The sequence below is a fragment of the Pseudophryne corroboree genome, chromosome 2 (genome assembly GCF_028390025.1).
Source record: "Pseudophryne corroboree isolate aPseCor3 chromosome 2, aPseCor3.hap2, whole genome shotgun sequence".
Lineage (NCBI taxonomy): Eukaryota > Metazoa > Chordata > Amphibia > Anura > Myobatrachidae > Pseudophryne > Pseudophryne corroboree.
In genome coordinates, this window is record NC_086445.1 from 465,708,827 (window position 1) to 465,736,588 (window position 27,762).

At 44.1% G+C, this 27,762-nt stretch overlaps 1 protein-coding gene across 1 annotated transcript in view; it reads left to right on the forward strand.

The window, feature by feature from the left end:
- Positions 1–27,762, forward strand: part of LOC135028796 (pinopsin-like) — a 504,551-nt gene that overhangs the window by 191,657 nt on the left and 285,132 nt on the right. Inside the window, exon 3 of the mRNA XM_063953804.1 lies at positions 5,667–6,151. Coding sequence (XP_063809874.1) covers positions 5,785–6,151 — 367 coding nt within the window. The 5' untranslated portion in view covers positions 5,667–5,784. The remainder of the gene's footprint in view (positions 1–5,666; positions 6,152–27,762) is intronic.

Here is a 27,762-nt window from a genome sequence, read left to right on the forward strand (position 1 = left end):
ATATAGATACTGGTGGTCAGCAAAATTCTGCACTGTCCTCCTACTATAAACTGCGCACAACTACAATGCAGCACAGATATGGATAGTATACTTGACGACACAGAGGTAGAGCAATGGACTACTGTACCGTACTGCTATATATGTATACTGGTGGTCAGCAAAATTCTGCACTGTCCTCCTACTATATACTGCGCACAACTGCAATGCAGCACAGATATGTATGGATAGTATACTTGACGACACAGAGGTAGAGCAATGGACTACTGTACCGTACTGCTATATATATACTGGTGGTCAGCAAAATTCTGCACTGTCCTCCTACTATATACTGCACACAACTACAATGCAGCACAGATATGGATAGTATACTTGACGACACAGAGGTAGAGCAATGGACTACTGTACCGTACTGCTATATATATACTGGTGGTCAGCAAAATTCTGCACTGTCCTCCTACTATATACTGCATCCAACTACAATGCAGAACAGATATGGATAGTTTAGTTGACGACACAGAGGTAGAGCAATGGACTATTGTACCGTACTGCTATATATATACTGGTGGTCAGCAAAATTCTGCACTGTCCTCCTTCTATATACTGCGCACAACTACAATGCAGCACATATATGGATGGATAGTATACTTGATGACACAGAGGTAGAGCAATGGACTACTGTACAGTACTGCTATATATATATATATATATACTGGTGGTCAGCAAAATTCTGCACTGTCCTCCTACTATATACTGCGCACAACTACAATGCAGAACAGATATGTATAGTATACTTGATGACACAGAGGTAGAGCAATGGACTACTGTACCGTACTGATATATATATATATATATATATATACTGGTGGTCAGCAAAATTCTGCACTGTCCTTCTACTATATACTGCACACAACTACAGTGCAGCACAGATATGGATAGTATACTTGACGACACAGAGGTAGAGCAATGGACTACTGTACCGTACTGCTATATATATACTGGTGGTCAGCAAAATTCTGCACTGTACTCCTACTATATACTGCACACAACTACAGTGCAGCACAGATATGGATAGTATACTTAACGACACAGAGGTAGAGCAATGGACTACTGTACCGTACTGCTATATATATACTGGCGGTCAGCAAAATTCTGCACTGTCCTCCTACTATATACTGCGCACAACTACAATGCAGCACAGATATGGATAGTATACTTGACAACACAGAGGTAGAGCAATGGACTACTGTACCGTACTGCTATATATATATACTGGTGGTCAGCAAAATTCTGCACTGTCCTCCTACTATATACTGCGCACAACTACAATGCAGCACAGATATGGATAGTATACTTGACAACAAAGAGGTAGAGCAATGGACTACTGTACTGTACTGCTATATATATATATATATACTGGTGGTCAGCAAAATTCTGCACTGTCCTCCTACTATATACTGCGCACAACTACAATGCAGCACAGATATGGATAGTATACTTGACGACACAGAGGTAGAGCAATGGACTACTGTACCGTACTGCTATATATATACTGGTGGGCAGCAAAATTCTGCACTGTCCTCCTACTATATAATGCGCACAACTATAATGCAGCACAGATATGGAGCGTTTTCAGGCAGAGAACGTAGATATTTGCAGCACACTGAGCACAAATATTTGCAGCACACTGAGCACAGATATTTGCAGCACACTGAACACAGAAACTGAGAGAACGCAGCCACGTCCTCTCGCTATCATTTCCAATGCACAAGTGAAAATGGCGGCGATGCGCGGCTCTTTATATGCAATACGAATCTTGCGAGAATACGACAGCGGGATGATGACGTTCGGGCGCCTTCTGGTTAACCGAGCAAGGCGGAAAGATCCGAGGCTGCCTCGGAACCGTGTAAAATGGGTGAAGTTCAGGGGGGTTCGGATCTCGAGGAACCGAACCTGCTAATCTCTACTTCTTATTGGAGACGCGCCCTTTCCTTTCCAGACTAATAAGCAGTGAAAATTAGTACTCGGACATCATTGCTGATGTTTTTTTTCTTCTTGTTAATCTATTAGAACAATGCATGCCCCAGACTGAGGTGCAGATGGTTCTGCGGCATACCTCCCATGGCGACACATGTGCAAAATTAGGGGGTGTGGCCCATAATCGTGGCACTTTCTGTGAGGCCACACCTATTTTTGCAGCTGTTGGGGGCATGTTGAGTGCTCTGTGACCTGCTGGCATGCCCACTGTCCATAGGTGAATAGATGCTCAGCTGTACCCCAGCACATTTACTTCACATAAGCAGTGTGACTCCATAGTAACTTGAGTGGTCATTTAAAAAAAAAGTTTAAGTAAATAAAAACGCTACTATTATACTATAGTTGTTTTTAGTATAAATTGTTTGTGCTGTATGCCCCTGCGTCCACATAACTATAACCACTGAGTCTTTAAGGATCACAATCAGTTGATAGAAGAACAGGAGCAGCAACCAAGTATTAATGCAGTGGCTGCTGCCAGTTATGATAGTACTACAACATCTAGTAAAGGTGGTCCAGGTGGCAGAAAGTTTAGGAATGGGCACCCCAAATCCGACTATTAAAAAAAAGGGTAGAGATGTCACATTAAAAACCAACAAATCAGTGGGTAAAAAATAAAGAACACTAAGGCTAAGAACAAACTATGTGTCCACAAATCCCTAAAGAGAGTCTATGGGTTTCCACATTAGCTCTGTGTGAATCTGATATTTCTCAGACTGTACTTATATAGAAGCCTCTTTTGCCTCCTACCACCATTACTGCACCATTTGCAAGTGTGTGAAAGAGTAGTAAAAGTAAAGATGATGATGATATAACAGAAATTAAGGATGCTACTGTGGAAGTGGAACACGATGAGGGGGATATTTTTGTACTATTTGACACTACTGGGAATGATGATGTTAAAAATGTTAATAATATTGTGTAAGTCAGCCACCAGTGGCAGCAGTCTTTTCCTGTGATAAAAAGAAAGCCATAGTGATGCCTAGGCATAATACCACAAAAGCCACCTCTTGGGTGTGGGATTATTTTTACCCAAATCCTAATGTTTGTAAAAAAAACACCTACTCCATTTGTGAGGCCAAATTTAGTAGAGGTATGGACATTAACCATCTAGGCACCTCCTCCATTTTAATTCATTTGCGCCGAGTTCATGAAATGTATTTTTCCAAATTATGATAATTTGTTGTAATTAACACCCTCATCACAACCTCCTTATTAGTGATCAGAGGTAGTCTTTCCAATAAATTGTTTTGTGGGGGGTCCAAACAAACCAAGCACTTCTGCCACAAAAGTGCCAGTCCCTGTCACTGAAGTGCTTGGTTTGTTAAACTGTGCCTGTCCACCATAAAAGTTGGTGGGAGGGCTCAAGAACAATTTCATCTTACGTCACTTTTCTTTTCATAATGGGCTGTATTTTGGAGGGCATTAGGGATGGTCTTTGTATTACTAATTTGCAACACATTAGAAGAAATTTTGTGGTGCCTCATACTTGTTAACTTTAATTCATTAATCAGACCAATGTACCTGCCTTCCACTATATACAGTACTACACTGCCATATCCCTGTACTTCCCTAGGGTCTCTGAGCTTCTGTAGTTATTGATTAATGAAGACATTCTTGGTTACTTTCCATGGCGTTGTATAGTTTATTAAACTAGATGTGTAATGTTTGAAGTTGAACTACCACATGTTTGTACTGCCACCTGGTGTCAGATATCTAGTTCTCCTATACTCCTATTGGCCGAGGGGTGGGCTTAGCTGTATAATGGCTTATGCTGATTCCCGGGTGCCTTCAATTGTCTTATGCTGATTCCTGGGAATACCTTGCCCTGCCCCATCACTTGCCCCCCCCCTGCACCTTCCCCCCCGCTCCCACTTCAATTTAACATCACCCCCCTGGGTATGTTTTTAAATTGAAAACCCGGCACTGAGGGGGTTAAAAAACCTCTGTGAACAATGATAAATATGTTTATACTGAAGAGCTCCAATTCTTAATTAGTGCATTAGTACACATTTATTTGTGAAAATATCAGGTTAAGTGGCTGGTTCTGAGTCGGAAGCAGCTGTGTCTGTGACTTTGTCTCTTGCAACAGTAGCACCTACAACTTTATGCTAATGCCACTACAAAGCCCTTCCCTGGTGTACAGTTGTGTGTCCAATTGTGCAAGGATTGAGTTGGCCACTCTGTGTATATTTAATCACCACCATTGGTTGCACCATCAAATCTTGTACCAACTCTATGTCCGGTACAGATTCTCCATCTAAGTATAGCCTGCAGTGTATACACAACCACTTTCAGCATTACGCCCGTTACACTCCTATAACACTACTTAAAACTCAGCATCTCCGTGTGCCAGCCCCTGCCACTGTCCAGGAATGCCCAGTACCTTTCTAATACATTTCAGACACCATGCATCTGAATCAATACTGCAACTCTGTGCACTCACAATTGGGATCGTACATGGTATTACCAAGACTCTACTATGACCGATATTTCAGTGCATGCACCTCAGAATCAGGCCTTATATGTGTAGCAGGAATTTCGGGTGATGCATGAAATTATTATTACTTTTATTATCATTTGGGGGAGAATTCAATTACCCGCAATCCCGTTTTCCCTGTAAGAAATCTCAGTAAATACCCAATTTACCGCAATTTTTTGGGGGTAATTAAAATGACCTCTTGCTTTTTGTTGCGTTAAAAAATACAGTTACCCAGGAACTTATCCCAGATCCATGTGTTTATCGCGATGGCAGATGTGAAAAATGTTAGTAATAGGGGATTTTGTTTCTCCTGCCTCTGGCAATGCCCATATGGGTCTATGTAATCGCCCGCAATCTGCACGCTCTGCATAAATTCTGGCGAGTCTGCCTGTATTTCTAAAGTGCCAATCATTTAAAAGGCAAAACCAACCTGGGCATGCAGCTCGCAGGATTTTACATAAGCCCCTCAGACACCAACAGGAAAATGACTGAAGAGAAAGCAGTTTTCATACATGGCGGAGTCACATTATTATGACCACCAGCTAATAGCCAGAGTAACAGCATGGACAGCAGCTAGATAGGCTGCGAGTGATTCGTTGAGGTGCTGGTAGGTTGGCACAGGTACATTTTGGCGGTGAGCTGCTCCACTGTAGCGTGTTGGCCGGCCCTCACACACCTTCGTAGCCGATGTTTATCACTTACATCAATGACATGTGGTGCTCCGCAGATTCCACGTCTGTTATTCGCAATGGTGCCATTTGTCCAGTTACGATACACCTTCACCACAGCAGCACGTGAACAGTTCACAAACTGCGCTTTTTCAGAAATACTGCCACCCTTGGCACAAAAGCCGATAATCATCTTATTTACAACTCGGATAAATCTCCCCTTTTACCCGTGACAGCAACGAATGATATGTGTGCAGACAGCCTATTGCACACCTTATATACCTATCAAGCCAGCGTACTACACATAAAGTAATTCATGGGCTACAGTATGTGTTTCCAACATCAAATGTAGGAGGTGGTCTTAATAATGTGACTTGACTGTGTAGTAAAATGCAGTATCTAAGAGATTTAGAATGGAAACTATTCGCAGCAAAATGTATGTTTTCATAATTATTTCTAATCTTTTGTTTTTCTTATTCTTGTAGATAATCTAATTTTTTGAAAGTGAATGAAACAAACAAAGTGGACGCCAGTAACTCAGCAAACGCACAGAACCAGTCTGGCTCATTGAGGCACATTAACATCTATGAATTCATATATGTGATGATGTCAGACATGAACTTAAACTGGACAACAAATGTCAGTTTTGAAACTTCTCTGTCATACATGGAAAATGACGGCTCACAATTCAAAGAACCTGTGATGTCGAGACAAGCACATACAGTGGTGGCCATCTTTCTTGGAATTATACTTGTTTTTGGCTTCCTAAACAATTTCATAGTGTTGATTCTCTTCTGCAAGTTCAAAACCCTAAGAACCCCAGTCAATATGATGCTATTAAATATCAGTGTCAGCGACATGTTAGTCTGTGTGTCTGGTACAACTTTGAGTTTTACATCCAACATTCAAGGCCAGTGGATTGGAGGAGAATATGGCTGTCAGTGGTATGGTTTTGTCAATTCTTGTTTTGGTGAGTAAATATCATCATACTTGTTTTAATTTAAATCTTATACTGTAATTAGTAAAGCCTACTTTAGCATGATGTTTATTTTGTGTGTAAACATTTAATTTATTATTGACAAAAAGGGTCGGGGAGGTTCAATTAGTTATTTGACTTACTGTGAGGTTGTAGTGTTGGGTGAAGTGCCCGGAGCTATTATTCTGTTACTGCTTGTGGTAAGCCCATGGATAGCCCCAATGGGGGCAATTAATAAGGATTTATGCTCGCATTCTCCTTAACTAGTGTTTCCAGTGCTAATTATAAGCTTACCACAGGCGGTAATTGTATACAGTCACGCTAAACAGCCCTTGAAGTCACACCATGCCATGGCGGGACTCGGTAGTGCCAAGCATCTTTTTTATTGCGTTTTTCCATGAAAATGCATCTTACTAATGTTATACGACGCACAAGCAGCTTCTGCTGATTAAAATGATATGCAACATGCATATATTCTGTGTGTAATTGCGGCTCTATCTGCATCCGAAATGCTGCGTTATAGTGTTTTCCAGGAAAACAATGTAGCATATACATTTGCAGTCACACACAGAATATAGGCATATCATTTTAATCAGCAGAAGCTGCTTCTGCGTCCTATTACATTACTTTGCATCTAAGATGCATTATTGTGGAAAAATTGCAAAAAAAGACGCTTGGTGCTATCGAGTCACACCGCACTCACACATTATGTGTAACACGACTTGTAGCGCACGGAGCAAAGATGTGAGAGGAAACATCTGTACCTTTGGGCACTTAAGGGGTAATTCAGAGTTGATTGCAGCAGCAAATTTATTAGCAGCTGGGCAAAACCGAGAGCCTAATCCAGACCTAGTCACACGCATGTTACTTTTTCCACTGCAGCGACCAGGTAATCGTCGCCCACAGGGGAGGAGGGATTTGCTGTGCAGGGCTGCAAATGCTTGTGCAGAGAGCTGCACAAACAAAAAGTTTGTGCAGTCTGCACAGCTCAGGACTTACTCAGCCGCTGCAAAGATCCTTGCTGGAGCTGACGTCAGGATCCCTCCCTGGAAATGGCGGGGCACGCCTGTGTTTTCCTCGACACTCTCAGAAAATGGTGAGTTGACACCCCCGGATGGCCTCTTCCTGTCAATCTTCTTGCGTTCGCCGCAGCGAACACTTTCTTTGTTGTTTTCGTTGCTGCCCTTTGCCGGCCAGCGACGCGCCTGCGCATTGCGGCCCCCATGCGCTGTTCAGACCCGATCGCACGGTGTGATCGGGTTTGAATGACCCCCCATGTGCACTGCAGGTGTGGCAGATATAACATTTGCAGAGAGAGTTAGATTTGGCTGGGTTATTTTGTTTCTGTGCAGGGTAAATACTGGCTGCTTTATTTTTACACTGCAATTTAGATTTTAGATTGAACAGGCCCAACCCAAATCAAATTCTCTCTGCACATGTTTTATCTGCCCCCCTCCCTGCAGTGCACATGGGGGGTAATTCAGAGTTGATCGCAGCAGCAAATTTGTTAGCAATTGGTAAAAACCATGGCCCTCATTCCGAGTTGATCGCTCGCTAGCTGCTTTTAGCAGCAGTGCAAACGCTAAACCGCCACCCTCTGGGAGTGTATCTTAGCTTAGCAGAAGTGCGAACAAGAGGGTAGCAGAAGTGCTCGAAAAAATTTTCATGCCCTTTCTGAGTAGCTCCAAACCTACTCCTTCCTTGCGATCACTTCAGTCTGTTTAGTACCTGCTTTGACGTCACAAACACGCCCTGCGTTCGGCCAGCCACTCCCCCGTTTCCCCAGGCACGCCTGCGTTTTTACCTGATACGCCTGCGTTTTTTAGCACACTCCCGGAAAATGCTCAGTTACCACCCAGAAACACCCACTTCCTGTCAATCACTCACCGATCAGCAGAGAGATTGAAATGAGTCGCTCGACCTTGTGTGAAACTGCATAGTTTTGTGCGAAAGTACTTCGCGCGTGCGCACGGCAGCTAGCGATCAACTCGGAATGACCCCCCATTTGCACTGCAGGTGAGGCAGATGTAACATGTGCAGAGTGAGTTAGATTTGCGTGTGCTGTGTTCAAACTGAAATCTAAATTGCAGTGTAAAAATAAAGCAGCCAGTATTTACCCTGCACAGAAACAAAATAACCCACCCAAATCTAACTGTCTCTGCAAATGTTATTTCTCTGACGTCCTAGTGGATGCTGGGAACTCCGTAAGGACCATGGGGAATAGCGGCTCCGCAGGAGACTGGGCACAATTAAAGAAAGCTTTAGGTCACCTGGTGTGCACTGGCTCCTCCCACTATGACCCTCCTCCAAGCCTCAGTTAGATTTTGTGCCCGGCCGAGGTTGGCTGCACACTAGGGGCTCTCCTGAGCTTCTAGAAAGAAAGTATATATTTAGGTTTTTTATTTTACAGTGAGACCTGCTGGCAACAGGCTCACTGCAGCGAGGGACTAAGGGGAGAAGAAGCGAACCTACCTGCTTGCAGCTAGCTTGGGCTTCTTAGGCTACTGGACACCATTAGCTCCAGAGGGACCGACCGCATGGAACTGGCCTTGGTGTTCGGTCCCGGAGTCGCGCCGCCGTCCCCCTTACAGAGCCAGAAGCAAGAAGAGGTCCGGAAAATCGGCGGCAGAAGACATCAGTCTTCACCAAGGTAGCGCACAGCACTGCAGCTGTGCGCCATTGCTCCTCATACACACTTCACACTCCGGTCACTGAGGGTGCAGGGCGCTAGGGGGGGGCGCCCTGAGCAGCAATAAAAAGACCATGGCTGGCAAAAATACCACAATATATAGCCCCAGAGGCTATATATGGGATAATTACCCCTGCCAGAATACAGAAAAAAGAGGGAGAATAGTCCGCGAAAAAGGGGCGGAGCTATCTCCTTCAGCACACTGGCGCCATTTCTCCCTCACAGCTCCGCTGGAAGGAAGCTCCCTGGCTCTCCCCTGCAGTCTACACTACAGAAAAGGGTAAAAAAGAGAGGGGGGGGGCACTAAATTTAGGCGCAGTATATATAACAGCAGCTATAGGGGACATAATTCAGTTAGTCCCTGCATTATATAGCGCTCTGGTGTGTGCTGGCATACTCTCACTCTGTCTCCCCAAAGGGCTTTTGTGGGTCCTGTCCTCTGTTAGAGCATTCCCTGTGTGTGTGCGGTGTGTCGGTACGGCTGTGTCGACATGTTTGATGAGGATAATGAGGTGAAGGCGGAGCAGTTGCATATAGAAGGGATGTCACCACCTGCGGGGCAGACACCTGAGTGGATGGACTTATGGAAGGAATTGCGTGCACGCGTCGACTCCTTACACAAAAAATTTGACGACATGCCAAATGCGGGACAGCCGGCTTCTCAGCTCGTGCCTGTCCAGGCGTCTCAAAGGCCATCGGGGGCTCTAAAACGCCCACTACCTCAGATGGCAGACGCGGATGTCGACACGGATACTGACACCAGTGTCGATGACGATGAGTCTAGTCTAATGTCCACTAAGGCCATTTGTTGCATGATTGAAGCAATGAAAGAGGTGTTACACATTTCTGATATAAACCCAGGTACCACTAAAAAGGGTATTATGTTTGGGGAGAAAAAACTACCCGTAGTCTTTCCCCCATCAGAAGAATTAAATGAAGTGTGTGAAGAAGCGTGGGCTTTCCCTGATAAAAGATTGGTAATCTCTAAGAAGTTACTTATGGCGTTCCCTTTCCCGCCAGAGGATAGGTCACGTTGGGAAACACCACCTAGGGTGGATAAAGCGCTCACACGTTTGTCTAAAAAGGTGGCACTACCGTCTCCGGATACGGCCGCCCTCAAGGAGCCTGCTGATAGAAAGCAGGAGGCTATCCTGAAGTCTGTATATACACACTCAGGCATTATACTTAGACCTGCTATTGCGTCAGCGTGGATGTGCAGTGCTGCCGCTGCGTGGTCAGATTCCCTGTCAGAAAATATTGACACCTTAGACAGGGACACTATTCTGCTAACCATAGAGCATATTAAAGACTCAGTCTTATACATGAGAGATGCACAGAGGGAGATCTGCCGGCTGGCATCTAAAATAAGTGCACTGTCCATTTCTGCTAGGAGAGGCTTATGGACTCGCCAGTGGACAGGGGATGCAGATTCAAAAAGGCACATGGAAGTTTTGCCTTATAAGGGTGGGGAGTTATTCGGGGATGGTCTCTCGGACCTAGTTTCCACAGCAACTGCTGGGAAGTCAGCATTTTTACCCCATGTTCCCTCACAGCCTAAAAAGGCGCCGTTTTATCAAGTACAGTCCTTTCGGACTCAGAAAAACAGGCGTGGAAAAGGCGGGTCCTTTCTGTCCAGAGGCAGAGGTAGGGGAAAAAGGCTGCAACAAACAGCAGGTTCCCAGGAGCAAAAGTCCTCCCCCGCTTCTTCCAAGTCCGCCGCATGACGGTGGGGCTCCACAGACGGAGCCAGGTACGGTGGGGGGCCGCCTCAAAAATTTCAGCGATCAGTGGGCTCGCTCACAGGTGGATCCCTGGATCCTGCAAATAGTATCTCAAGGGTACAAACTGGAATTCGAGGCATCTCCACCCCACCGGTTCCTAAGATCTGCCTTACCGACAACTCCCTCAGGCAGGGAGGCTGTGCTAGAGGCAATTCACAAGCTGTATTCCCAGCAGGTGATAGTCAAGGTGCCCCTACTTCAACAAGGACGTGGTAACTATTCCACACTGTTTGTGGTACCGAAACCGGACGGTTCGGTGAGACCCATTTTAAATTTGAAATCCTTGAACACATACATAAAAAAATTCAAGATCAAGATGGAATCGCTCAGGGCGGTTATTGCAAGCCTGAACGAGGGGGATTACATGGTATCCCTGGACCTCAAGGATGCTTACCTGCATGTCCCCATTTACTATCCTCACCAGGAGTACCTCAGATTTGTGGTACAGGATTGCCATTACCAATTCCAGACGCTGCCGTTCGGACTCTCCACGGCACCGAGGGTGTTTACCAAAGTAATGGCGGAAATGATGATACTCCTTCGAAGAAAGGGAGTTTTAATTATCCCGTACTTGGACGATCTCCTAATAACGGCGAGGTCCAAGGAGCAGTTGTTGGTGGGAGTAGCACTATCTCAGGAGGTGCTACACCAGCACGGTTGGATTCTGAATATTCCAAAATCACAGCTGGTTCCGACGACACGTCTACTGTTCCTGGGTATGATCCTGGACACAGTCCAGAAAAAAGTGTTTCTCCCGGAGGAGAAAGCCAAGGAGCTGTCATCTCTAGTCAGAGACCTCCTGAAACCGAAACAGGTATCGGTGCATCACTGCACGCGGGTCCTGGGAAAGATGGTGGCTTCTTACGAAGCAATTCCTTTCGGCAGGTTCCATGCCAGAATCTTTCAGTGGGACCTGTTGGACCAGTGGTCCGGATCGCATCTTCAGATGCATCGCCTGATAACCCTGTCTCCAAGAACCAGGGTGTCTCTGCTGTGGTGGCTGCAGAGGGCCCATCTTCTAGAGGGCCGCAGATTCGGCATACAGGACTGAGTCCTGGTGACCACGGATGCCAGCCTTCGGGGCTGGGGGGCAGTCACACAGGGAAGAAACTTCCAAGGACTATGGTCGAGTCAGGAGACTTCCCTACACATAAATATTCTGGAACTAAGGGCCATTTACAACGCCCTAAGTCAGGCAAGGCCTCTGCTTCAAAACCAGCCGGTACTGATCCAGTCAGACAACATCACGGCAGTCGCCCATGTAAATCGACAGGGCGGCACGAGAAGCAGGATGGCAATGGCAGAAGCCACAAGGATTCTCCGATGGGCGGAAAATCACGTACTAGCACTGTCAGCAGTGTTCATTCCGGGAGTGGACAACTGGGAAGCAGACTTTCTCAGCAGGCACGACCTCCACCCGGGAGAGTGGGGACTTCATCCAGAAGTCTTCACGCTGATTGTAAATCGATGGGAACGTTCACAAGTGGACATGATGGCGTCCCGCCTAAACAAAAAACTAGAGAGATATTGTGCCAGGTCAAGGGACCCTCAGGCGATAGCTGTGGACGCTCTGGTGACACCGTGGGTGTACCAGTCAGTTTATGTGTTCCCTCCTCTGCCTCTCATACCAAAGGTACTGAGAATAATAAGAAAACGAGGAGTAAGAACAATACTCGTGGTTCCGGACTGGCCAAGGCGAGCGTGGTACCCGGAACTTCAAGAGATGATCTCAGAGGACCCATGGCCTCTGCCGCTCAGACAGGACCTGCTGCAGCAGGGGCCCTGTCTGTTCCAAGACTTACCGCGGCTGCGTTTGACGGCATGGCGGTTGAACGCCGGATCCTGAAGGAAAAGGGCATTCCGGAGGAAGTCATTCCTACGCTGATTAAAGCCAGGAAAGATGTAACTGCAAAGCATTATCACCGCATATGGCGGAAATATGTTGCTTGGTGTGAGGCCGAAAAGGCCCCAACAGAGGAATTTCAACTAGGTCGATTTCTGCATTTCCTACAAACAGGAGTGACTATGGGCCTGAAATTAGGCTCCATTAAGGTACAGATCTCGGCTCTGTCGATTTTCTTCCAGAAAGAACTGGCTTCATTGCCTGAAGTTCAGACGTTTGTGAAGGGAGTGCTGCATATTCAGCCCCCGTTTGTGCCTCCAGTGGCACCTTGGGATCTCAACGTGGTGTTGAGTTTCTTAAAATCACATTGGTTTGAGCCACTTAAGACCGTGGATCTAAAATATCTCACGTGGAAAGTGGTCATGTTATTGGCCTTGGCTTCGGCCAGGCGTGTGTCAGAATTGGCGGCTTTGTCATGTAAAAGCCCTTATCTGATTTTCCATATGGATAGGGCAGAATTGAGGACTCGTCCCCAGTTTCTTCCTAAGGTGGTATCAGCTTTTCACTTGAACCAACCTATCGTGGTGCCTGCGGCTACTAGGGACTTGGAGGACTCCAAGTTACTGGACGTAGTCAGGGCCTTGAAAATTTATGTTTCCAGGACGGCTGGAGTCAGGAAAACTGACTCGCTATTTATCCTGTATGCACCCAACAAGCTGGGTGCTCCTGCTTCTAAGCAGACTATTGCTCGCTGGATTTGTAGCACAATTCAGCAGGCGCATTCTGCGGCTGGACTGCCGCATCCTAAATCAGTAAAAGCCCATTCCACAAGGAAGGTGGGCTCATCTTGGGCGGCTGCCCGAGGGGTCTCGGCTTTACAACTTTGCCGAGCTGCTACTCGGTCAGGGGCAAACACGTTTGCAAAATTCTACGAATTTGATACCCTGGCTGAGGAGGACCTGGAGTTCTCTCATTCGGTGCTGCAGAGTCATCCGCACTCTCCCGCCCGTTTGGGAGCTTTGGTATAATCCCCATGGTCCTTACGGAGTTCCCAGCATCCACTAGGACATCAGAGAAAATAAGATTTTACTCACCGGTAAATCTATTTCTCGTAGTCCGTAGTGGATGCTGGGCGCCCGTCCCAAGTGCGGATTGTCTGCAATACTTGTACATAGTTACTGTTAACTAAAGGGTTATTGTTGAGCCATCTGTTGAGAGGCTCAGTTGTTTTCATACTGTTAAACTGGGTATTGTATCACGAGTTGTACAGTGTGATTGGTGTGGCTGGTAAGGGTCTTACCCGGGATTCAAAATCCTTCCTTATTATGTAAGCTTGTCCGGGCACAGTGTCCTAACTGAGGCTTGGAGGAGGGTCATAGTGGGAGGAGCCAGTGCACACCAGGTGACCTAAAGCTTTCTTTAATTGTGCCCAGTCTCCTGCGGAGCCGCTATTCCCCATGGTCCTTACGGAGTTCCCAGCATCCACTACGGACTACGAGAAATAGATTTACCGGTGAGTAAAATCTTATTATCTGCCACACCTGCAGTGCACATGGGGGGTGATTCCGAGTTGATCGCTAATCTTTTTGTTCGCACAAGGTATTCGCAAATACCCAAATACCCGCCCCCAACATATTTTTGCTATTTCGTACGCAGTATTACACAAAGTAGGCGTATGCCAAATGACATCGCACTAATGCGAACCCATCGCATTACCACAAACCACATCGTAAAATTACTAACTTCTCGTAGATTTACAAATTCCTCTTAAAATTGCACACGCTTTTGCTAAAATCCGCACAGCAATGGGTTTTTTTTTAAGTTAAATTACAGCTTTCAGTTCAAACTACACAAGCCATCCTCAATTACGATTCCAATTAGTGTAATGAATGATAATGGTCATGACCAATTAAGTCTTCAAACAATACCTGAAGAACACTTTGTAGGCATAATTGGCCATCAACATTTAAATGTTTTAACTAAAAATATAGATGTGGTAAATGTGCCTGGTCTAATTTTTTTTGTGTAGAGGTGTAGTTTGTGAATAAAGGTGTTTACATTTATTTTATACAATAACCTCCTAACTCTCATTTTTGTTATTGTTTTAATTTATTAATTTTGTTTAGAAATCTTACGTTAGATGTGTGAAATGTTTAAGGTAACCAATTTCTGCTAGCCAATCTGCTGTTCCTTAATTGCATAGGTTCTCAAACTCGGTTCTCAGGACCCCACACAGTGCATGTTTTGCAGGTAACCCAGCAGGTGCACAGGTGTATTAATTACTCACAGACACATTTTAAAAGGTCCACAGGTGGTGCTAATTATTTCACTTGTGATTCTGTGAGGAGACCTGCAAAACATGCACTGTGTGGGGTCCTGAGGACCGAGTTTGAGAACCTGTGCTTTATTGCATTAATAAACACAACACCCGCTTAACTTGAAATATATATATTTTTTTTATTGTTTGTAACTTTTTTTTTTGTGTGTGTGCAGGAAACTTTAACGTAAATAAAAATGTTTTACAATAAAAATTAACAGAATTTTTGGAGCTGCTCCACATTCTGCATTAATGCTTGTAGGTGTTGCCGCATGGTGGCAAGAATGCCCACAAAAGTAGTGGGATCTTCAACTGCAATATCTGAAATTAAGAGGCAACATAAACATTACTAACGTACTCACATTACCTATTATACAAGCAAGGCACAAAGCACACTTTAATGCAGTCATGTCCAAACTGCGGCCCTCCAGCTGTTGTGAAACTACATATACCAGCATGCCTTGACACAATTTTGGTGTCATAGAATGCAAAAGCTGTGTCAGGGCATGCTGGGATGTGTATTTTATCAACAGCTGGAGGTCCGCAGTTTGGACAGGCCTGCTGTAATGGCAAAGTGACTACATCATGGATGTTTTAAGGATAAAACAGTAACATAACAACACAGAAGCCTGCTCAACAAGTTTTTTTTTGTTTTGTTTTTTAAAGTGTACCACACCATGGTGTACATTTACTAATATGGGAGTTCTATTTAAGATGTGACGTTGCCCATAGCAACCAATCAAATTCAACATATCATCTTGTAGAAGGGGGTCAACATCCCATCTTAAATAGAACTACCATCTTAGTAAATGTAACACCATGTTGGGATTCATTCACATCTGGAGTGAAGCAGACTTATATTTTTTGGGGTTGGCCCTGCACCATCACACTGCATATCAACATCTTCAGAAGGACAACATATCCTAGCATGGCCACACTCCCTGAAAGCCTGGCCTTACTACATAAGGTCAAACAGGTTTTAAAATGTTAAAAATAAAATTTTAGGAGTGTAACTTTCACAACACAAATCACTGTGTCCTTAGCCTGCCTAACAAAGTGAAGCCTGCGACTTCAATGTGCAAATATTGGAATACCCAGGCACAAGTGTAAAAGTCTAACAACATACTAAACTCCACTCAGGCCTAACTGTTTTGCAGATAATGTATCACATACAAACCCTGTTGTCCAGGCAACCCTGTCGACATAATGAGTGTCGACCTAGAGTGGGCATCCTCAACATTGCAGACGTAGACACTGTACATCTAATGTTCCTCACACAAATGTAAATGCATCATCCATACCATGATGAAGAACACAAACATTTAACCTTGGCAAAAGATTGGCCCCCAGTACAACACTGCATTTATTAGAATGTGACGTTAAATACGTTTCTAAATGAAATGTCAATGTGTGTGAACTTACTCTCCTCTGCCACTTGCCCACCTCCCTCAAGTGGCTCTGGGGCCTCTGCTGCCCATTCTAATGGCGGAGATGTCGGCTGGATGGGGGATGTCGGCTGGATGGGGGATGGTGGCTGGATGGGGGATGGCGGCTGGATGGGGGATGGCGGCTGGATGGGGGAAGGAGGCAGGATGTGGGAAGGAGGGTGGATTTGTGAAAGAGGATGGAAGGGGGAGGAGCTTACAGAGGGTGGGTCAGATTGAGAGGGGGAGGGTGAGGGAGAGGTGGGTTGGGCCACAGAGGGGGAGGGGGGCAGAGAGGTGGATTGGGAAAGAGAGGGGGAGTGGGGTGGAGTGGAGGATTGGGCCACAGAGGGGGAGGGGGGCAGAGAGGGGGAGTGGGGTGGAGAGGGAAATTGGGAAAGAGAGGGGGAGTGGGGCGGAGAGGGGGAGTGGGGCGGAGAGGGGGAGTGGGCTGGAGAGGGGGGTGGGGCGGAGAGGGGGAGTGGGCCGGAGAGGGGGATTGGGAAAGAGAGAGGGAGGGGTGCAGAGAGGGGGAGTGGGCCGGAGAGGGGAAGTGGGAAAGAGAGGGGGAGGGGCGCAGAGAGGGGGAGTGGGCCACAGAAGGGGAGGGGGACGGAGAAGGGGCTTGGGCTGCCCTTCGAAGCCACTGCTCGCCGTTGTGCTTGCCCTAGAATGACATATGTAATAATTAGGTTGTGGCTTTTACAAAAAAAAATCAGCATTTCATAAATACATTGTTATGTACCATGTTAAATACACAGATCAAGTTATTTTGTTCAGCCGATAGCCTGTGTACCAACTCAGTACAACAACATTAACTTTTTCACAAGCACTTTGCTACACACTCAGTACTGCAAGCCATAACCACACACAATGTTGAAACTTGTGTAAGGTTTGTGCTACAATAGTGTCATTACACAGTCTGCTAATTCTCTAACTATAGCACTTTTTAGTGAAAATGTACATTTTTAACTTTAATAATCCTGCAAATAATCTCAGTGTAATATTCATATTTTATGTAATGTGTTTAACTTACTGCGTCTACGGCGGATGCTAATTTGTTGGCGCAGCTCCGCCAACAGCTCAAACGTGCGACGGCGGAGGTCACTTTCCAGTTGGATAATGCAGCGCTGTGTCTGGGTGTTTGTCCGCAGTATGCGTCGGACTTTCACGTAGGCCTCGCGCTTTACCCTATTGGGGATAAAGGGCCCTGCGTGGCCTACGCAGCGGTCCATGACCGAGATTAGCACGCGCAGCTCCTGGCGTGAAAAGGCAGCTGCGCGCATGGTGCCAATGGCGTTTTCCATACATGGTCATGTATTTATAGTGTGTGGTGGCATTTGATTGGTAGAAATTGTATGGTGTCATCTCTATTAAACTTTATTGATATGTGTACATTACTGTGCTGGACAGTGTGTACATTTAGCATCAGCGGAAATTCGCACCTGCGGAAACAAACACACACTCACTCACTCACAATCACACTCACACACACACTCACATACACACACTCATATACACACACACACACACACACACACACACACACACACACACACACACACTTATTGTTGCAAATTTGTATTCCAAATACATGCTTAGAAATTACTAGCATTGTAGGTTTGTAGGATAAAAGAAAAAAATAAACACATGACAATATTTAGATATATGTCTCTAGATAGTTATATAGATACATACACACACATATACCAGTAATATTTTTCCGGAATTCATTAACATATACGTCTATATATCTATATATCTATATCTATCTATATATATATATATATATTGATATATATTGATATATATTGATAGATATATATATATATTGATATATATATTTATATATATATTTAAAAAAAAATATATATATATATATATATATATATATATATATATACAGAGAGAGAGAGAGAGAGAGAGTGAGAGAGAGAGAGAGAGAGAGAGAGAGAGAGCACAAAAAGGTAAATAAAAATAAAAAATAAAGTAAGTGTTACAATCTGTGTACTCACCACATTTTGCTGGAACAATCAGCTACACAAAGTCACAAAGTTTTAGAATTTTAGGATCAGATGTTGTGTCATTTTTATTGTAAACAGATGCACAAGCCAAACATAAAATTAAAAAAAAAATGTTGGTTAATAACACAATTAACCCAAATGTAATTATTGTTTTAAAATTAAAAAAAAACCCTTTGTCTACAACAATCTTACACAACAAACATGATAAGGAGAACATTACAGATTAATTATGTACTGAAACAATAATAAAGACTCACAAAACAAAAGCAACACACTCTGAACTTTACCAAGCTACCTAAATGCCATCAGTACAAAAATAATAAACAAATACAGACAGTTTTGGGATACAAAACTAAATAAAACAAAAACACAATACCTGAAATAATCCCAGACAATTCTAGCCCTTACTGCATTCCCCCGGCGGTTCACACTCCCCCCACGGAATGTACGCCCAACCCCTGGCTCCTCATCCGGCAATTCCTCCATGTGGGGAAGCTCTACGCGACTCCTTACTGCGATGTTATGTAGGATAGCGCACAGGACCACAATTTTACTTACCATCTCCGGCGAATACATTATGTCGCCATTAGTGCGGTGGAGCACACGAAAACGCCCTTTGAGAACACCAATCGTGCGCTCCACCAGCTGTCTACTGGCAGTAGGCGCAGAGTTAAATGCCATCTGTGGTCTTGGCCTGGGTTTACTGTAAGGAGTCATCAGCCAGGGAGTGCAAGGATATCCACGGTCTCCTGTTTGATAAGATGAGAATAGAAAAAGGTGAAAAAATACATTAAAGAATGTAATTCCAAAAATATGACTGCTCAAATAATGAAAAATACAAAACTCACCCAATAGCCACATGTCTTGGCCTTCCATCGTTCTTAATCTTTGCCATATCCCTGATTGTCTAATGACATGGGCATCATGGGAGTTCCCAGGGAACTAAGCATTCAGGGACAGGATCTGGAGGGATGGGCAACAAACAACCATTACATTCAGAGAATGAAACAGTTTTCTGTTTATAAATATTTCTTCATTATGTCTTGGCGCAACAATAGCAACATGTGTCCCATCCACAACCCCAATAATGTGTGGGAAGCGACTACCCCCTTCCTGAAATTGCCGCTTCACCACAGCCAGGGCACCAACATCCAAAGGCATTGAGATAAATTGCTTCACTCGGGTTAGGAAAGCTTGGCTGACACGCCGCAGGACCTTACTGAACTGGCCTTGCGACATGCCAACCAGATCTCCTACGACATGCTGGTACGAACCAGTGGCCAAAAAATGTAACACAGCAAGGAATTGTGTCAATGCTGGTATTGCTGTAGGATACCTAATGGATTGTTCTAGATCACTCTCTATTATGGAGAGAGTGTCTAGGATTAGATGAGGTGGCAGTCTGTATCTGCGCAACACTACATCATCAGGCATCCCAAAAAGGAGGACACGGGTACGGAAAATTGGTGGCATTGCACGCCTCCGTTGCCTTGGAGGATGAGGAGCTGGTTGGGGTTGGAGGGCTTGCGCCGGTTGGGGTGGAGTGGTTCCGTGGGTTGTGGTGGGAGGGCTTCAGCTGCCACATGAATGGACATCACCAACTTCAAATGAAGGTAAGAATCATTAAAACACATAATCAATTAACACCACACATTGTAAAAAATAATATAAGTAAAAGTGTATGGGTGTTCACTTACTGCAGGAGCGTACTCCATATCTTCATGATGAAAATACGGAGAAAAAAAATTGCCACAGTTAGCTAAGTACCTACAACATAGGTAAACATCACAAATATCAAAGTTTTTGAGATAAAAAACATACCCATATAATTACTGCAACAATATATGTAAAAAGTACTAAGTATGTTTTGTTTTTAACACAAAAAGAAATCCTAAAAAAAAGGCAACTTACCTGCTCAGAAAAAAAGGAACACTTGTTTTGAAAAATAAACTGAAAAAGGGCCTACTTTGGCACTCCAAAGATAATGTGCAAAATAAACAATAGAAACACCTACAAGAGAGATAAATGGCCAATAAGAAATAAGATACACACTCTCACCAAACACTCACCATGACACCCAGGGACAGGCAACTTACCTGCTCAGAAAAAAAAGGAACACTTGTTTTGAAAAATAAACTGAAAAAGGGCCTACTTTGGCACTCCAAAGATAATGTGCAAAATAAACAATAGAGACACCTACAAGAGAGAGAAATGGGCAATAAGAAATAAGATAAACCACTCTCAGCACTAGAACGGCCACACTGGAAATTACAGATAACATAACTATTAGATACTACATGTAAAAATATTGAAAAAAAAAAAACATTAAACACCATACAACAAAAACACATTTTAAACCACTACAAAGGACCATTGCACACCCATACATACTTGGTTTGGTAATATACTAATTTATTTTAAAATAGCAAAAAAAAATATGTTTTAAATACGCCATTCGCAACACAACAGTAACAAATTTGCTAGCTAACAAACGCACATTTTTATGCTATATACTGCAATAAAAGCTCACTCTGAAATGTGATAGGCACCACGTCCACCTTGCTTGTGTCTTGCTTCACGATTTCTCATCATACACCCACTCACACAGGCTGCAGTCAAGGGTTTTAAATAGCCAGTACAACAATTACTGGAAGTATTTGCATAATTGACACCTGTGCGGATTACCGCACTGGAAATCGCACGCAGCTATAAATCGCTAGACACCTGTGCAAACACACATGCCACCAGCAACATGGCTACTCATGAGCAGATGGCAGCAGAGATGGACCAGGTGCAGCAGCAGATGTCCGCTTTGACACATAGGCATCTAGCGTTGCGGAGGCAGATGCTGGAAGCTGCCAGTGTGGATTTTGAAATTGCAGGACCCAGTACTGTACAAACTCCATCTTCTGATACCCAGGAGCTAGGAGTGAATCCCCACCAGACATAGATACTGGGGAAACTGAGGGAGATTCAGGCCTACCATCTCAAACACAAAGTACACAAGCAGCTAGTGAAGAGGAAGATGGTGAGGAGGGAAAGGACGATAGCTCACAGGCTACATCCAAAAAAAAAAAAAAAAGACAGCCCGCCTTCACTAAGAGGGAGTTACGTGTTTTGGTCACACAGGCCATGGAAAAAATTCATCGAGGCAGCAAAAACATGGGTGCTGCATCCAAAGATCCGAATCTGGAGGGACATCACTGATTCTGTTAATGAAGTCGGCTCAATAGTCTGCACCTCACAGGAAGTTAGAAGACGGTAAGTGTATATTGACACACCATTTTCTGAGCCAAGTATTATTAAAAACTTAGCTAGATGTGATGTTGCCTATAGCAACCAAATACATAATATGTGTACTATCAATTAAAGCAGGTATTCATAACTTTTATGTCCCTTGCCCCTAATTCTAATCACATATGTAGTTGGGCCGACTTCAAATCCCGCCTGACTGTGTGAGCTACGAGGAGGGGGTTGGGGTGTCTCATATGGACATGGACCTGCCTGAAATACTGAATCCACATGACTTGCCAGGTAAGTTTACACACATATTCCTAAAAAACTAATTTGGTGGTTCCAAAAGTCTCATGTTGTTTTTTTCTTCACTTTTTCCACTCATTCTTCTATTTGCTTTTAACATAACACAGCACAGGTGGGTGAGCAGGTAGAGTCACAGGAGGGTTATGTGGCTGAGGCTGAGGTGGGGGGACTTAGTGTCTCTGCCACTGTGGGACCACAGATTCCATCCGTCCAGATTCCAACTGGCCCCCCCACCCAACCCTCTGCTATCCCGGACATCCTGTCTCAAATTGCCAGGTATGGTGAGAGCCTGAATGCTTTTCAGGACAGGATGAACCGGGAGGTAAGCCAGATACCTGTCCGGCTCACTGAGCACAGAAACAGTGTGGAGCAAGGTGTAGCTCAACTCTGCCAAGGTCTGGCAGAGATCTGGCAGGGCAGAGAGCAACTCGCCTCCTCCTTCCAATAAATTGTCAATTCAACTCTGCAAGGGCTCCAGGACATCGCTGTCTGCCTTGCCCACAGTGGCAGAGAGCCAGCCACATCTGCTCCCTCCCCTCCCTCTGCCCAGGAAGAACATCCCACTGGGCAGGGCCCTGGAAGGTCGCTTCGCAGACCGAGCCGGGAAGAACAACATCAGGCGGGGAAAAAGAAGAGAAAGTGATGTCTCTCCATGTGGGCAGCACCCATGTTTTACATGTTGCCTCGATGTTTTTTATTTTTGCTTGTGTGGCCAGAATGTACAACTCCCTCAAAGTGAAAGGGTATATTTTTGTTTTTTTAAATTGTAGCCTGTGAGTTATTTTCGTCTACACCTGAGCCATCTTCCTCTTCCTAGCGTGCTGTGTATGGTTGTGTTTGTGTATTGGTTCCAGAACCGACCTCAGTTCCCCTAAAAGTTTAGTCTGGCTGGGGGTTCACAACATATACTTAGTAAATATTAAACATCACATTTTGTCAGAAGATGGGGTTACCATAGTACTGGGTTCTGCTATGTCAAATTTGGCACTGGCATCTGCTTGTTGCTATGTCCATCTTTGTATGTGATGCTCATTTGTAGCCATGTTGTGTTGCTGCTTTACTTTATTTTTTGAAGTAAAAATAAAAAATAAAATTGTTTGTGTGTTTTATTAAAGGTTATGCACTCTGGAAAACTGTGCCCTGAAAACTTTAACATGGCATATTGACATTTGTGGAACAAGGGAACAATCAGAATATTCATACAAACATTGAATATTGTAATTTAAAACATGTATGCCTTGCACAACACTTAAGTGGCCATATAAAAAAAGAAAAAAAAAACTTTGGAACTTGGGTTACTAGGGGCAACATGGCATAGTATTAGATATGGACACATATTCCCACAAAAAAAAAATGGTATTAAGTAACATTGGCCCTCATTCCGAGTTGTTCGCTCGTTTTTTCCTTTGCATCGGTGCGATTTTCCGCTAACTGCGCATGCGCAATGTTCGCACTGCGGCTGCGCCAAGTAAATTTGCTAAGAAGTTTGGTATTTTACTCACGGCATTACGAGGTTTTTTCTTCGTTCTGCTGATCGTTGTGTGATTGGCAGGAAGTGGGTGTTTCTGGGCGGAAACTGGCCGTTTTATGGGAGTGTGTGAAAAAACGCTGCCGTTTCTGGGAAAAACGCGGGAGTGGCTGGAGAAACGGGGGAGTGTCTGGGCGAACGCTGGGTGTGTTTGTGACGTCAAACCAGGAACGACAAGCACTGAACTGATCGCACTGGAAGAGTAAAGGTGGGTACACACTGGCAGATATATCTGCAGATCAATCGATCTGCAGATATATCTGCTGACGATACACACTGACCAACCACCACTGCCATCTGCAGATATAGCTGTCGTTGAGAACATTGGCCAATAAATCTTTCCTCCGTACACACTGGCAGATCATTGTCATGAAATGTGCCAAATATTCCTGAAATTTACATAGTGGGCTGGCCTTCTAAAGAGCACACAGGAAAAGGAAACAGGCTTTTTTCCTGTTTTTTTTTCTTCTACCATCGTCTCTCTCTTGCTCCCTCCATCTCCCACTGTCTCGCTATCTTCATCTCCCACCGTCTTTCTCTTGCTCTTTCCTTCTCCCTGTCTCTCTCTCCCTCCATCTAATTTCCTCTGTCTCCAACTACTGTCTCTCTCGCTCCTTCCTTCTCCCTGTCTCTCTCTCACTTCCTTCTCCCTCTATCTATTGCTGATGATGTAACCCAACATTACAGCAGGTAACATCACTGCAGGGCAAGTGTCCTAGCATCTGGTATTGTCCTTACACGATAGGCATCATAGCAGTACAATGGGGTTGGGGTTGAAATGCCAGCAGTCAGAATACCGGCTGTGGCATCCCAACAGGGGGAAGGTACATATACTTACCTTCTCCCCATGGTCCCCTGAATCGAACTCTCACTTCCCACAGCCTATACCTAATGCCCTCCCACCCCCGGGTGCAGATTACCTCTACGGCGGCCCCGCAGATGATCGAGAGGGATCCCGGCGCTGGTGTTGTGCACCTTGTCGGATTCCGGCAACTGCATTTTTCCTGCACAATCAATACACTTTCCTTGCACAATGGCAGCCGTGGATGTACTGCCCTTGCACTATGGTGGTCCTAGCTTGTACAATATAGTAACATAGTATCTGAGGTTGAAAAAAGACAATTGTCCATCGAGTTCAACCTATTTGTGGTCTCCTATGCATGATGATTTGACTAAAATTTCTGACTGATGCTGCTGTCAGCCGTTGCATTTTATCCCAATTTATAGTAACTATAATGCATGACTATGCACCATACCCCTGGATATCCTTATCCATTAGGAATTTATCTAACCCATTCTTAGATGGTGTTGACAGATTCCGCCATTACAACTCCCTCGGGCAGGGAATTCCAAACACGTATTGTCCTTACCGTGAAAAAGCCTTTACGACGTATTGTGCGGAATCTCCTCTCCTCTAACCTGAGCGAGTGTCCACGAGTCCTCTGTGTTGATCTAACCAAAAACAGGTCCCGCGCAAGCTCTGTGTATTGTCCCCTTATATATTTGTAGATGTTGATCATATCCCCTCTTAGTCTCCGCTTTTCCAATGTAAACATGCCTAGTCTTTCAAGCCTTTCCTTGTATTCCATCGTCTCCATGCCCTTAATTAGTTTGGTCGCCCTCCTCTGTACCTTTTCTAGCTCCAGGATATCCTTTTTGTGGTACGGTGCCCAGAATTGTACACAGTATTCAAGGTGAGGCCTCACTAGTGATTTATATAACGGGAGTATAATACTCTCGTCCCTAGCATCAATACCCCATTTTATGCATGCTAATATCTTATTAGCCTTCTTTGCTGCAGTCCTACTTTGGGTACTACTGCTTAGCTTGCTATCTATGAGGACACCTAAGTCCTTTTCTAGTACAGAATCCCCTAATTTTACCCCATTTAGTAGGTAGGTGTAATTTTTGTTCTTGTTACCACAGTGCATTACCTTACACTTGTCTGTGTTGAAGCGCATTCTCCATTTGGCTGCCCATGCTTCTAATTTAACTAAATCGTTCTGAAGAGACTCAGCATCCTCCTCTGTATTTATAGCCTTACACAATTTGGTATCATCTGCAAAAATTGACACCATGCTCTCTAGACCTTCTGTTAGGTCGTTAATGAAAATATTGAACAATAGCGGTCCTAATACTGAGCCTTGCGGCACACCACTTAGCACTTCAGTCCAAGTTGAAAAAGATCCATTAACCACAACGCGCTGCTCCCTATTATCTAACCAGTTTTTGACCCAAGTGCATATTGTGCTTCCTAGCCCTGATTCTTGTAGCTTGTAGATAAGTCTCATGTGTGGTACAGTATCGAACGCTTTGGCAAAGTCTAAAAAGATTACATCCACATCTTTACCCTGATCTAGGTATGCGCTTACTGTTTCATAAAAGCCAAGTAAGTTGGTTTGACAGGATCTGTCCTTCATAAACCCATGTTGATTCCTTTTAATGACCTTATTGACTTCAAGGAACTTCTGAATACTATCTCTTAGAATACCTTCCAATACTTTCCCCACTATAGATGTAAGACTAACTGGTCTATAATTACCTGGTTCAGCTTTACTTCCCTTTTTGAATATAGGCACTACTTCCGCTATACGCCAGTCTTTAAGAACCATACCTGATATACCTGAATCCTTAAAGATCAAAGATAGCGGTTTTGCCAGTTCAGAGTGAAGCTCCATTAGAACCCTTGGGTGAATACCATCGGGCCCTGGTGATTTATTAATCTTTAAATGTTTTAATCGGTCACAGACTACTTCCTCGCTTAAATAAGTACCTATCAGTGGGATATTCTCATTATTGAGATTGTGTGTCAGTCCCTGAATTGGGTCCTCTCTAGTGAATACTGTTGAAAAAAACTCATTTAGTGTGTCCGCTATGTCATTATCATTTTTGCTTAAGACTCCCAACTTGTCTTTTAAAGGGCCTATACTCTCCTTCTTTAATCTCTTGCTATTAATGTATTTAAAGAATTTTTGGGGATTCGCTTTGCTTTCCTTTGCTACTAGTTTTTCAGTTTCTACTTTAGCCGCTCTTATTTCCTTCTTGCAAATTTTGTTACATTCCTTATAGTGCTGAAATGACTCTGCTTCCCCGTCAGATTTGTATTTTTTAAATGCTCGCCTTTTCTTGCCCATAAGTTCCTTAATCTTTTTGTTAAGCCACATCGGTTTATGATTTTTATTCCTTTTTTTGCTGCTCATAGGAATAAATTTGAGTGTATTTTTAGCTAGCAGGAATTTTAGTACCTCCCATTTCTCTGCAGTATTTTTTCCTAAAAACAAACCTTCCCATTCAATATCCCTGAAGAATACCCTCATCTTTTCAAAATTTGCTTTGCTAAAGTTTAGAGTCCTAGTTGAGCCAGTATAGGGCTGTTTATGGAAACTGATATTGAATGTGACCATATTGTGGTCGCTGTTTCCTATGGGTTCCCCTACTATAATACCTGATACCAAATCCCCATTGTTTGTTAATACCAGGTCTAAGATTGCATTGTACCTAGTTGGTTCCTCAATTAGTTGGACTAAGTAGTTATCATTAAGTGTGTTTAAAAACATATTGCCCCTAGCAGTATCACATAAATCGTTTTTCCAGTTTATCTCTGGATAGTTAAAATCTTCCATCATTACTATGTCTCCTACTCCTGCTGCTCTTTCAATTTGCTTTAGTAACAATTCCTCATCAGATGCGTTGATACCAGGCGGCCTATAGCATACACCCAATACTAACTTTTTTATTCCTTTTTCCCCGCATGCAATTTCTACCCATAATGTCTCGACAGTGTCTACAGTCCCCTCCTGAATATCTTCCCGTATATCAGGTTTTAAAAATGGCTTTACGTAAAGACACACCCCTCCACCCTTTTTATTTAGTCTGTCTCTCCTAAACAGTGTATAGCCCTCTAGAATAACTGTTCAATCATGAGATTCATCCCACCAAGTTTCAGTAATGCCTATAATATCATACTGTTTGCTTGCTGCAAGTATTTCTAGTTCACCCTTTTTACCAGTAATGCTTCTGGCGTTTACATACATACATCTAAGATAAGTATTTTCCCTTGTGTTAGGGACATCTTTCACCTTATGTAGCAATGATGACCTGTAATCGTCATTGGTTAGTGCTTTGGTAAAATCTCTTTTAGTACCCATGTTAGTAACCTTACCGCCTGCTCTTACCCTCCCCCCAACTTCTCCCCCATTTCGTTTACTACCGCCATCCCCACTATTCTCACTGCATGACCCGTAGTTTCTAGCTAAACCCTCCCCACAGGCTCCTAGTTTAAAATCTCCTCCAACCTTCTAACCATCCTTCCCCCCAACACCGCTGCCCCCTCCTCAGTCAGGTGCAATCCGTCACAACAAAAGAGATGGCGCCTGATTGAGAAGTCCGCCCAGTGTTCCAGGAACACAAACCCCTCTTTCCTGCACCAATCCCTAAGCCACACATTTACCTCCCTAAT